Here is a 13,757-nt window from a genome sequence, read left to right as displayed (position 1 = left end):
GATGAGGGGAAGGTGGAGGGAAGAAAAAAGATTTTTTTTTTTTTTTTAAAGCTATGAAGTATTTATTTATCATCTTCCAACTGACAATATACAAGTTCTCTACTAGTATCTTAAGGACCTGCATCCATGACATATGAAGTCTTGTCCCTGTTTTACTCATGGGAAGACGGAAACGTGGACCGCTGAGGTGTTTTACCCATGAGGATGGGGAGTACATTAGAGTGAGCAGCTGCTGAAGTATAACAACAGAGGCATAGCTGAATATTGGAGGCTGGCAGAATGACTACGCATCTGCCTTCAGGAAGGTGGCCAAGGAAATGTAGATGTGCCTCAGTGAAGGTTTCTTCTAACCGCTCTTGAGAACAGCGTCCACGTGATCGAGTGAAGCTGGGCATCTGCCAGGCTCCTTGTGGGTCTTCTGCTGCCCTTGTTGAGCTTGGTGCTGGCTTGTGATTACTACCCAAATTAGCTGATTTAAAGCGAGCTTGTGTATCTGTGCGTTACACAGAGGAGTGTAAGCATATCCTAGGTCCTGCAATTAGCAGAGTCTGTAATGGAGGGAACAGTTGAGTAAAAACATTGTCCTCTTCTCCACATAGCACAGTATGTAAATACTGCTTTGGATTTTTGTTAATTCCCTAAAATTTACCAGTTTTCTCCTACTCTGGTGTATGTGTGATTCTTTCATAAGTGTGGGTTTTATCCCATTAGCAAAATCATAGCAAATTCCTGATGATATTTGTCCCTTTTCCAAAGTGCTTGTTCACAGTTGTTTAATAATCTTCCTTTCATGGTTGTGCACTGATTATTTTTAGTCATCAAAAATGGACATCAGCAGGTTTTTAAAGCTTTTTACATTAGATTCGCTGTTGTTGAAACTTCCCTGTGAATTGGTTCTTGAGACCCGTAATTGAGGTCCTGTAGCTGTGATTTCAGTGGCTCCATGAGGGTGTCTGGCTGTCATCATAGCAGGGAAAAGGAGGCATTGGGGTCAGGGGGTGTTCCTAGTTTTGTAATAAATTCTCAGCCTGACTTGAGGCCATTCATCATGGTAAGAAAAGGTTTTAGCCGTTCCCTTCAGAACACTGACATTAATTAAGTTATCCATACATCATTCCAGCATTAAGGCTTTATCAGAGCTGTGGTTCCTAGGGTTTGCTCCAGATGTCAGTGCTGAGGACCATCATGTCCTCGAAACAAGACTCATTTACACCTGCTGTCCTGGATTCTAGTAACCTGATGTGCTTTTGTTGATTTCAGCATGTTCTTCACTTATTGAAGTTGTGGTTCTCTTTGTGGCTTATTCACATTTAAATCAATCTGTGTGTAGGTGGTGATATGAGCGTGTAGGTGACTGGTGAAGGACCAGTTATCTCTTCTCCACCTGTCTTAGTCAGTGAGCTTGCCTGACATAGGGGTGGACCTACCTAATGATGTCAAACACTTGATGAATGGAATCAGTCCCTGCAGTTGGTTTTCAGACGCTGCATGAGCCCTCTGAGCTTACAAAAGCTGAGAAATCATAGCCCAGGGCCAAGCAGCACTTTGTGGCTAGAACAATAGGCCCTTACACCGTACCTCTGGGTAATCACCAGTAGCTCCTTCTCCCCTGCAGACCCTGTTCAGCAGCTGCTAGCCTGATTTCTGCCTTTTTTCACTGAAGTGGCAGTCCAGCACCACACAGCATTGAACCTTGTGGGTAATTCTCTGAGCTCCCACAGTCGAACGGGACTTCTCAGGAAGGACTCTGCCTCTCAGAGGGTCAGCCCAGGGACGTGCCTTTTGCCCAAAGCTGAGTTTCTGACAGCGGGGCATGCTCTGCTGTGTATCGGCCAGCTTGCCGGCAGAAGGTAGCTGTGCATTTCACTCCTCTGCTGGCTATTCATGTTTCACGGCGCAGTTACCCTTTATCCCTGTAAATGTCAGAGGGACGCGCTGCAGGGCTCCCGCATCATTGACGTCAGTGGCACTGCACACAGCTCGCTGGTGGCTCTACACAGACGCCGGCAACAGCGGCTTCTGCCTGGTGTCTTTTTGGAGGAGTGACCCATCAGGGCTTGTTGGTCTTTGGCTTATCTTGGGTGTTGGCTCTTAGTAATTACTCCCAGCAGTCGCCCTTCAGTCTCAGGGCTGTCAGTATGTTTCATGAACACATACGTACCCTTCAAACAGGCCAAAGTAAAACTAATATTGTTAAGGGAGCAATTATATGGCAACCCAGACCTTGTGCTCCATTGACCCGCTGCTCTTTTTTGAACCACTTGTACGTTCCTATTAGCTCATGCATCCCTTTTAATGACACTTTATATGGGTTATTAGTGTGTGTTACTGATGCTGCATGTAGTCTAATGAAGCAACAACAGCCAAGGTGCAAAGTGTCTCCTGTGGATTAATGAGGTCTTGAAGAAGGTGACTGCCCACTGTGAAAAGAAAGACTGTCAAGTTGAATCACTATTTATCACATAGATGTGACTCTTACTGCTACTATTCTTGATAGGAGAAAAAAAAAATCAAGTGCATGAAAATGCAAGAGGATCATGTTTGTTTGAGGGGATCCATATTTAAATCTGACAGTTTTTTAAAATTATGATACATTGGCAGATATTTAGGAAACAGTTAAATTGTCTGAATTAGTGGCCAACACTTCTAGACACATATAAACTTACATAGTGCTAGTGCCTCTGCAGGTTTAGACTAGCCTATCAATAGTTACTTTCCCGATTGTTGGAATTTTACTTTCCTAATCTTTGGATTTTTTAATATATTATTAATTTTTTGTTTGGTTTTTTTTTTGCTATAGAGTTGGAGAATCTCAGCTTGATTTTGGCTATGGTTTTATATCTCTGCATCACACTAAATAACTAGTAGTGGTTAGAGGCTGTCTTTTGAAAAAGTGTTTAATTTTTGTTCTTGAGAGATGTGCCTTAATGCTGTAAGCTGAGGAATCTCACTATCTGCGTTATTAAGGCTTCATTTTTTAGATAGTGGAAAAGTGTTTTAATTCTTTCTGGTAATGTAATAGTTTGTAGCTGGAGCTTTCTCTGTGCTATGTATTTTATCTTTTTACTGTTTAATAGTCTGACCCCATTCAGAAAACATTTCAGACTGCATATCATTTCTATTATTAATGGCAGTATTGATTTATAAGATCAACTTTAAAAAATGACTTGCTGTTTTACAAGAAAACCATCAAAAGGATTAATGTGCTTTCTTTTGTGCATCTACTCTTCTATCCATTGAAAATGATGATCAAGTCAAATGTCATTGGATTATCATCCTTGCTCTAAGGAACTGTGTATAATTACATATCCTGATAAAGGCATGTTCTTTTTACTTTGGGGAATAGGTACACTGATGTTGCATTACCTGCAGATGTGGAATGATTACTCCTGATGTTAACGTAGAGATTGCCTATGGCTAGGCAATAAAAGCATGCTTTGTTTGCTTTTTTTTCCTTAGTCTGCATGCAGAATAGATAAAGGTGCTATAGGAGAATAAAGCAAAGACATAGGAGAGAACCTTGTTGTTGCTTTTTGGAGCAGGGTGTTATTCTGCTCTTTATTAAAGCTGCATGAAACAATATAAAGTGTTGATGTTTATGAGAAGCATTGTTTATAAAAGTAAATATTTTCCCCACCCTTCTACCACCATGACTAAGATACTTTACACTTTAAATTTTATTTTCCTTCCTATAAACATTTCTTCCCCTCCTTTCTTTCCCCCACCCTCACATTATGTAGTTGATTTAATTCTCTAGATTGCTTTCCTCAAGCTCTAACTTGAGTTCATTTTGTTATGTGGTGACCACAGTTATGGATGACGCTCCCCCTGGCACACAGGAGTACATTATGTTACGGCAAGATTCGATCCAATCTGCGGAATTAAAGAAAAAAGAGTCCCCTTTTCGTGCTAAGTGTCACGAAATCTTCTGCTGCCCACTGAAGCAAGTGCACCTCAAAGAGAACACAGAGCCGGAAGGTTTGTGGCACTATGGATCCATGTTCTGTTTGTTTCTATTATTTTTATTTTTCCATGTATGTCCCTAGAGTGTGCTGTGTGTTTTCCAGCCTGTGTCAGCCTAGTGCAACTGATGCAGGAAGCGTGATGCACTCCATGTCCCCCTTTGCTTGCCTGTTGGTGTCTGATTCAGCTATCATGGGACACTATAATATAAGCCATGTATGGTATCGTTCTAGACAAGAAGTAAAGTGACGCTGCTTTTTCTTAAATAAAGTTTGTTTGTTTCAGCTCTCATCATTACACACTGCCCTTTTCTGGCTGCCAGAAGTTGCTTGCTACTTAAACGGCATCAATTCCTAGTTGGTTCTTTCCAGTAACATTTCTGAAGCTGCACTCTGCTGAAAATATGGCACTTAGGCTCAGATTCAGCTTGTCCCCAACACCTTTCACTCCATAAGGCTTCTGCATAGCGCTAGAGAATGCTCATGACAGCTGTAATTCGGTGAAGCAGGATGAAGTTTGTATGTAATGCACGCCTGGTTGCATTTTGGAAAATGAAATGCATGCAGAGCAGAAAAAAATAAGTAGAATGTTTTCCTTTTCAGATAAAACAAAGGTATGGTCTTTTCTAATGCTGTATTTACTAATATGAAATTACTAATGAGGTATCTATGTCTTTAACTTGTTCGTCTAGTGTACATAAGATTAAGCTATTTTAAATTATATTTTTAAATATTTTCTCTAATGGTTCCATATGTGTTTTGCATTACTGCCTCATATTCCACATGGTAAGCCTTCTACTTTTTGCATAAGCTCCAGTATCTGCCAAGACAAATAATGCTACTGCTGGTAGATGTATTTTAAGATGAAATATTCAGGGCTGGATTCTGCCACTACTGAGTCTGCAGGAGCGCCAAAGTGAGCAGGTTGGAGCTCTTTCTCACAAATGACTTGTGTTATTCTCTCTGTAATTATGGGCATTGGTTGCTGAGCTGTCACTGTTAGCCCGAAATATTTCAGTCAATTGCTTTCTCCTGGTACATACCCCAAATTTTGCATGGATGTTCTTTGCACCACTTCTGGGAGATCTGTGTCTTTTATTTAAAAGAGTATTTTACTAAAATAGCATTTCTTTCTCATCTCACCAGAAATATTAAGTCTGACACAAACACCGGTGTAAGGTGTGGAGAGAAGTTTTTTGTTTCGGTGATGATATAACTGAATATTAAAATTGGGTTTTGAAAACACAAAGCCTAAATCTTCTCTCAGTTCTGGGGCTGACTTGATAGGAGTTGTGTTTTCATAATTCTGAACTCAATAAACATGAAGGAAAGGTGAATCCCATAGCACTCTTCTGGATTAGTAAATATAATGAATTTCCTATCATCTGTCAGGATTTGTGGTCTTCACGAGTAAATTATGAGCCCAGAACTGTTCATGTCAAGCTCCTCTAGGAATATGATGACAGCTGAGCTACTAGAGGTGCTCAGCATCCTTGGCAAGTGATATTTGGTGAAATGAAAGGTTCCACGTGGGCCATAAAGAGAAAGGCCCTAAACTTGGCATCGTTGACTCCCATGCTGTATTCCACTTTTTCTTTGTGTTCATGTGGAACTCCAGCAGAAGCTGATGGTGATATCAGTGGAACTTGTACTGGAAGCTGGATTCCTGCTGGGTACTAGCTCTTAGCTAGGTCTGATCATTTTCAGTGAATAAATCAACAATTTACACACTAATGGCATGTAATGTTCAAGAGGAACAAAGGAAGCGGAGTTGTGCTGGGCCTTTTATCTCCAGAGCGTGAGTCGCCTCGGGGCATGGTTTGGTTCAATGTTGAGGAATTCAGGATCCGCTGGGAGAAGCTTGCAAGGTGCAGGCTGTCAGTGAAGACCTGGGGAGCATCAGTTCTGCCGTATTGTCGCCTGGAAGCCAACATTTGCTCTTCTTAGATTCTCCATAAATCTACATACTCTCCCTCTCCAACAACAGCTGTGTTACTCCTTCCTCCATGGCATATGGTATTGTTAATCATTCTTACTGAAAAATGTTTAGTTCTAAGAGGAAAGCTTTTCATCTTTTACTGCAGTATACAAGGATGAATGTCTCTTCCCTTCCCCTTTTTATCACTCCTCCTCCCCTCCAGGAATTTTGCATTACTAGACAGGGCATAAGAAGCTATGCCCATATTGACTTATCCCACAACCATCCAAGTTGGTGGGAATTCATAGGGGTATCAATTTTTATTGTTGTGTGATTTCTATCTGTGTTACTGTGAAAGACGTTGCCTCTAGCATGAGAGGGAAAATACATGCTTAGGAGTCCTCTGTTGCAGCTTAAATTGCCTGGGCTGCATTGGTCTTTTTCTTCAAAATCTGTGAATAGCCTGACAATGGTGTTAGACCCACTAAAAGACTGATGTGTGTCATCCGCAGTGGTTTGTTGGCATGAAGCTTGAAAAATTTGGGGTATGAAATGATCTGAACTGTGCTTGCAGCGCAAACACTAAAACAGTCTGTTGGAGTTAATGGAGTGGCTGAAACGAACCCTACCTGAATACCTTCTAGTGTGAACCCAGCAGTTAATAGCTCAATTGTGCTATGAGGATGAATGAAAATAAATGTTTAAACCTGTTACTGTAGCATAATTTACACATTTTTGAAGGTACTGGGAAGTATGGCAACTAAGAAGCTATTAGGAAACCTCTCTGAGTAAAATGTCATAATGGAAGTTTTATGGAGAACTGAAGACTTGAAAGACTCTGCAGAGAGTACAAAAATGTATCTTTGTTATCTTCTGAGTAATGACATGGGAACATAGTAAATCCTGCATGTTTCTAACTTTGCAAGTCTTTGTCTAAATATTTCATTTAGATGACGGATTTCTTCTCTGCACTTTTAAACCACTTTCATGCAGGGTTAATGCTTGAGGCGCCTCACTTAACACTTCAGGATTTGAACCCCCTAGGCATGTATGATGATACGAGGTAAAAGATTTTCCTGGCTTTTTGTAGGGGTGTATGGGGAATGTTCTACTATTTGCTGAAAGACTTAAATACCACCTCACTCTGGTACCTGAACCAGGTGGCCCATCATTTCTCATATCTCAGGCCCATTTCTAAAAGCAAGAGAAGGAATGAGAAAATTAGATACGTGTTTCCTAAATTAACCTGTCTTGGTTTCTTGTTTTTTCCTGACACCCCTGCCTGCCTGCTTGCAATGTCATCATTTTTCACAGCACCCATATGCCTCAAATACACCTTAGCCGTATAGGTCCAGGGCCAGTACATTTGATATCAACTTGGAGGATGCATAGAAGGTCCTTGGTTCAGCAGCTATAGCAAGGATAGTCTTTTTTTAAGTGGTAGATTTGGAATAACGGAGGAGAATAATAGGAAATCACAATGATATTATCTTCCCAAATTGTGGAAATTTCCATTTGCAGCCAGTGCCAGCAGGGTGATGTCTGTCAGTCTGGATCGCAGTTCAGATAGGATGCTGCCTTTCCTAATGCTACGGGAAACTTTGGACTAAGTTAAAAGATGAACTACTGCTTTATTTTGCATCATTCCAGCTTTGTTTTGTCAAAGTCATTTTACAGTTTACAATGCTGTGGGTCTCTCAAATGCAATAGAACAAGCAGACCTGACACCCTTACCTGGATGCTAGGTCCTGTGGGCATTGTGCATTGTTTACAATTACATCCAAGCAGCAGCAAAATACAGGGTGTTTTTGTAGCTTCCCTCAAGCCAGGAATACACTGCTAGCAGGAGAAGGGCCATTTTGCAGCTATTTGTTCTCTTAAATAGTTTAAACATAAGCTGCTGCTATCTGTATAAAACATGGTTACATAAAAAGAAGTCTGCTCCTGGAAAACTAATTTGAGTTGTATTATTACATCCAGAGGAGGGAATATAATGAGAGAAATGTTTTTTAAAAACACCCATTGGTTAGTCACAGTCACAAAATCAAGAGTCTTGGCCTCTTGCCCACAGTTCTGTTTTCATGTGGGGTTTTTTGACTTTTTTTTTTTCTTTTTTTAACATTTAGTCTCCCTCCAGGCATACATAACCTTTTTACACAGAAAAGCAGACAAGCATGGCAAAATATGTATTGGGGATGGGGAGGGGGAAATCTGGGGTAGCAGCTGGTAATGAGGAAAGGCAGCTTTCCTCAACCAACAGGAAATCTGATTAGATAGAAAATGTTAAGGATGCAAATGTGAAACAAGTAGCTTTGCGGTTGCCCTTGACAATGGCTTGTTATCTTCATCCCTAGCAATGGGATGACTGGCAGAGCCAGTCCCAGGGGCGAGGAAAAGGTAGGACATTTAAGCACATTATGTGGGAGGCTGGATCTTCCGCCTACTCTGTGTGCACACGTGATTTTGTCACCAGCAGAAATTCAGAGCCTTTATTTTGTCATACTCAATGTCCCTTTGGTGCTCCAAGTGTCGTGTCACCACTGATAGTACTGTTACTTGGCACTCTAATTATACGCTTTTCTTTTAGACCAAATCAGTCCTATTAGCCCAGCTCCCTTATTTAATTATGTTAATACATGTGCATTTCTGCATTTTAGAGGAGAAAAAGAAAGAAGAAGGGGGAGGAGAACCTGTATTTGAAATCATAGAAAACTGTGAGAGGTTTTTAAACTTTATATGTTGTTCAGAACTGAAAAAGACTTTGTATTCCAGTGGGGAATAATAAAGATGGGCCATGTGAAACATAGGTACATTCACCTGTGCCAGACGTGTCTGAGATGACCCAGCACACTTGGCTGTGAGACATCAGCGAGGAGGTTTAGTATCTGTGCTGTGGGTGCATTCAACCTCGGATTTAATCTGGACCAACAGCCGTCTGAAAGGACCTCACTGGTTCATTCAACAGGGGCTCCTACTACGTTATATGATCCTATTTATAAACTTTATCAGGGTTATGGTCCCTTGATACTAAATTAATCACATTCTCTGATCTTCCATTATGTTTTTCATCATGTCTTCTGCTTTCAGTGGAGGTGAAAAGTGAAGACTTGGTATCCCATTTGCCAAGGCTCATGCCAACAGGAGTATTTAACCCTTTCCTGCTTCAGCTAAGCTGTCTGGCCTGAAGCAGTTCATCCCAGGGAAGGAAGAGGGAGGCCACACAGTCTGCTGTTGCCTGGTGTTGGGCCCCGCAGCCCTCAGTGCTCTCGTCATCACCCTTTCCCTCAGCAAAACCTTGTTCTTGACTGCTTTTGCCTGCACCTCTCAGGTCTTCCTGTGGGGACCGTGAAGCTTTGACCTTGCCTTGCTCCTGAGTCCTGGCACTGGCAAGAAGAAGCAATGCCTGAGCCTTGTCCAATACTAAATGAAAATAAGCTCTAAATCCTATCTGTCTGGATACACATGGAGTTGCTGCAGCTATGGGACCGTATCTGTAGTGAAGGATGGTCTAAAAGGAATGACATAGACCACAAAAGCCAAGGGTCTGAAGCTGCTACTGTTATAATGACTTTTTACCCCCAAAGAGAAACCGACTTTGACTTGAGTGATTAAATGATAACCTTCTATTTCAGGGCATTGGGAGGCAGTGGTGACAACTGCACTCTTATTTTCCTCAGATGCTTACTACATAAAGCAGAATGGCTCAGTCCTGTAAGTGGCTGAGCCCTCTTGCCCTGATCCTCCAAAGCCTTTAAGCACATGATTAACTTTAAACATGTGAGTGCTCCCAGCAGAGTCAAAGGGGTTGGGATGTATTCAATGAGCTTACCTGAACGCAGTCTGGGCCTGGCTCGGGTTCAGGCTCAGACAGTGCAAATCCAGAGTAATTCCATCAAAATCCAAGATTTACTCAATGTTTACTTGTCTGCAAATGAGATCAGAACCCCCCTCATAGAGTTTAATTTGATTTCTTCTTTTCTTACTCCTTTAGGAGTTTATATGGTCCTTATTGCCACAACCATTCATGATTGAACATGCTTGTCCTCATAGCATTGCTGTGCAGTGGGGAATTTTAATGTTTCCCATTATAAAGAGGGAAGCGAAGAACTTGATTCTCAAAACTCCGGAGCAGGAGGCATCTAATTGTTGATAAAACACTTCTATCAGCAGGTACTACAATGATTACAAAGTGTATATTCAGGAAGGCATTTGAGGTTTTGAAGAAAAGTCACTGAATGTAGCATTTCGAATGGCTTGCAAATCTCTTTTGGTCCTCAATTCCTGTGTACCTGCCACCTCACAGGACACAGTGCAAGAGCTTTCCTTAGGGCTTTACTTAGCTCCTGAGAGGCTTGGAGATCAGCGTGTTATACACAGCCGTGATTCCTGCATCCTATTTATTTGCTTTGCCAATTCCTTTTAACTAATACATCTGCCAGGTTATTCCTACCTACCTGAAAAATAGACTTTTTCAAAGGTCTATGGCTCTTGCTGTCAGCGAACGTGACCTGAAATAAGGGTTATAGCTGGAGGATCCTTCTCACTGTGTATGCACACACCTCTCAGTCCAGGAAATAGTGTGCACACCTTAGTCTATTTGTCAGACTTAAATCTTTAGAATAACGTAGCTGGAGGAAATGAAAATAAAATATAAGAAATAAAGGTAGCCCCGGCACCCTCTTACTGATAGAAGAAGGATTTCAAACTTAACAGTGCCACTGCTCTTTCCAGGCTGCTGCCCAGACCAGCAGCTCACAGTGGGGGAGTTCAGCTGGTGTCCGGCATGGGTGGACCGGTGCTCACCCTGCAGTCACTTCTTACCCAGCACTCTTCGGGAGAGCTGATATTTAAGTCATAGTTCCTGCAGACTATGTCCTTTGATCAAAGCTACCATTATAAAGTACCTTTGTGTGTACACCTGTTATTGAGTCCCTAGTCCCTTTTGGACTATGTTCTTTTTGCTGCTCGACACTTTCTTTAGCGTCCAGATGTTTCCTGACCTTTGTGAACAATGGTCACATCTCCACCTTCTAGTTGGTGCTGATTTTCCAGCGTATGTAGACCTGCCTTTCTCAGTGACTGTCCTCACGGAGTCATCAAGTCGGTGGTCCCAAGTCCGTAGGTAATAGATACACCAGAAGAGGCACTAAGAATCCTCACAGTACTTTTATCTGCCATCTCACCTGGCCACAAGCAACAAATTGGAAATTAAGTTGTTTCTTGAACTGGGTTTTCCTGGTGGAAAAATTCAAAGGTGCAGCTGTAATTGTGAATTGTGTAATTGTTAGCCAAATTTGCACTCTGTAGCATTGGAGAAGTTTAAGTAATGGCAGTAGGAGCAGTTTTAGTGCTTTTATTTCAAGACAACGTGTTTTAATTCTCAAGCTGGAGCTGACCTCGCCACTGAACAGGTCATGACAACCTAAAGAGAACTCTTATCTCTTACCCTACCTGTGTACTCTTCAAGGCAACTCTTTTATCTATGCCTTCTGCTATTGTGCTCTCATCTCAGAATAAATATTCATTATGGAGATGGTATCTGGCACTTAGCATATCTGAAGTAGGACATTTAGACCAAATGAGTCACACTGATGTTGTTTTCTCATCTCATCTTTAAAGGACTCTTTGAGAGCTTCAAAGAGTGCTCCTTGTATGGAGGAAGGCCTTTGTCTTGCTACTTTTTCATTCCATGACTCTCCTGAGAAAGCATCAGACTTCGCTCTTCAATCTGTCCTCATTTTAAATAAGATGATGTAGTTCTTTATTAATAATGAAGGTTCTTCTTTATACCTTATTCAACTACATGGCCCATCATAATTATTGCACAACCCTTTATCAGTGGTAACGTCCGTAGTATTTAAATATTGACCTTTGGGTTGAGAGCACGCCAAATTTTTCATGCTGTTCTAGGTTAGGACAACTCCAGAAACAAGGAGTTGTTAAACTTTTTAGCTACCACTGGAAAGCTGTTTCCTTTCCCAAGGCACTCGCTTACAAAAGCATTTAGGCATGTCTACATGGTGCAGCAGAGCGTACTGCAGAGATCCCCTAGCTACCGTCCCACATCTGTGCAGCCCAGTGCAGCACCATGTAATGGTGTTGGTAAGCTCAGGGATGATTAGCTTGAGTAACTCACAGTATTATGTTGCAGCGTGTCTGTGGTTTCCAGTTCCAGGGTTAGCTCAGCCCATATCTAACTGAGGGGTTTCTGCTCTTCATTCCATCAGTAGCCTGGGCCTTCAGCAGCTGATACCTCTGAGCGCACAAAAGTGAAGCCACAACAAATGGCAAGGTTCATCAGAAAGCCTAGCAGACTCCTTGCCTCTAGGATTATCTGGAAAAGAAGAGGAAGGCAGTCTTACTTGGAACTCAGTCTGGTCTCCATGTGCTCCCTCAACTCAGTGTTTTTCTCTCATGCTTCTCCTTGTTCTGGATACTGCTCTGTCAGAGCTGTGGATGCTTTCAGAACAAAGCTGAAGAATTTGCACAGCAGTGCATTTTATTTCAAATATATGTTGAGCACGCTATGCAGTAACGTGGATTAGTGTTCCTTTATGATTGCGTAAGCAGTTAACTTTTGAGAGTAGTGCTTTCGTCTCTATTTTTTGTTCTCTTTTAAGTGTCCTGTAAAGCTAAAGAAACTGAACAAGATTTACCAGACCTCAGTGAGCACAACAGAGGTCCAAAGATTGCATAAGGCCAGAGTTTTCCTAGACCACCTACATAAAGTTATTGAATGCTGTTTCAGTAGTGTTTGGGAAAAGTCAGTGCTCAGACTCTTTCATACTCAGTTTTTTGCCCACTGCTATCTATCTACAGAGTTTTCCTGCTGTGTACAAGTTCTTTGATTTTGCTTATATGCTTAAAAATAACCCAGGTTTTGTAGGACAGTGCAAAATATTTTCACATCTTTTAAGCCAGCTCTTGTCCTCCAAGACAGAAAGGGGTACAATCAAGCAATGGTGTTCAAGAAGACTGAACAGGTGATTGCTTGGTATTGATCCCAGTGTGCATGTTCATTTCTTTCTATCATGTGTTTGAAAACACTGAGACAGACAGATCTTTTTTTTCCTGAAAGACTGAGATTCCAGAAAAGGTTGGTTAAACCCTAAAGATTACAAGTGACATAAACCTGCAAAGATTCTGACCAGCAGAGGTGTATCCAGCACATGGCTATACATCCTCTTCAAGTGACACAATGTTCCTTGAACTTCTGCTGTAAAGAAATGACGGTGCATTTTGGAAACAAGGAGAAATCCTTTCTCGGGCGTCTTGGATACTCCTGATCTGAAGCTGTCTGCCACAGTTTTCAAGTGCGCTAAATAATTCTTGCATCAACATGCAAGGAAAAAAATGAAGACTATATGAAGGCAAGTCAGAAAAGCATTGGTGTATAAAGTGGTGACTGCAAATATCTAAGCATCTTGATTGTTTTGCTGGAACCCCGTACAGAAGACAAATGAAGTAGCCCGACCCTGCTTCCTCTTAATTGCTGATATTGATGTTTGGGTTTCTTAACAAATATTTTCTAAATAACAGCTTGACCTTCCTCCTTATGCTTCTTTTTCCTTCTTGTTACAATACACCTGTCTCAGGGTTTCTTTCCTTGGATCTTGTGGAAGAGGCACATTTTATTCCTCAGCTGTGTTCCTTGCAACCTTTATGAGAAGGTTAGAGGCTTAGCTAGCCCTGGAGCCTCACATCCTTAGAGGATGAAACTAAGAGGTTTGCTATAGAAGGTGAGAAGGTATTTATACCTCCGAATCAGCAGAACTTACTCCATACAGCAAGCTGGTACTTCAGTATCCATTGAAGATGCATCAGTAAAGTCTCATGAGACTTCTGAGGGCATGGAGGGCTCTGGTGCCAGTAAACTG

At 41.6% G+C, this 13,757-nt stretch overlaps 1 protein-coding gene across 1 annotated transcript in view; it reads left to right on the top strand.

Moving 5' to 3' along the window:
- Nucleotides 1–13,757, top strand: part of FGF13 (fibroblast growth factor 13) — a 261,024-nt gene that overhangs the window by 137,841 nt on the left and 109,426 nt on the right. Inside the window, exon 2 of the mRNA XM_075512973.1 lies at nucleotides 3,811–3,978. Within this exon, the coding sequence (XP_075369088.1) occupies nucleotides 3,811–3,978 (168 nt within the window). The remainder of the gene's footprint in view (nucleotides 1–3,810; nucleotides 3,979–13,757) is intronic.

This window comes from Mycteria americana, chromosome 10 (assembly GCF_035582795.1).
Source record: "Mycteria americana isolate JAX WOST 10 ecotype Jacksonville Zoo and Gardens chromosome 10, USCA_MyAme_1.0, whole genome shotgun sequence".
In the NCBI taxonomy this organism is placed as follows: Eukaryota; Metazoa; Chordata; class Aves; order Ciconiiformes; family Ciconiidae; genus Mycteria; species Mycteria americana.
The sequence above is the reverse complement of the archived record's forward strand: the minus strand, read 5'-3'. Positions and strand labels throughout refer to the sequence as shown.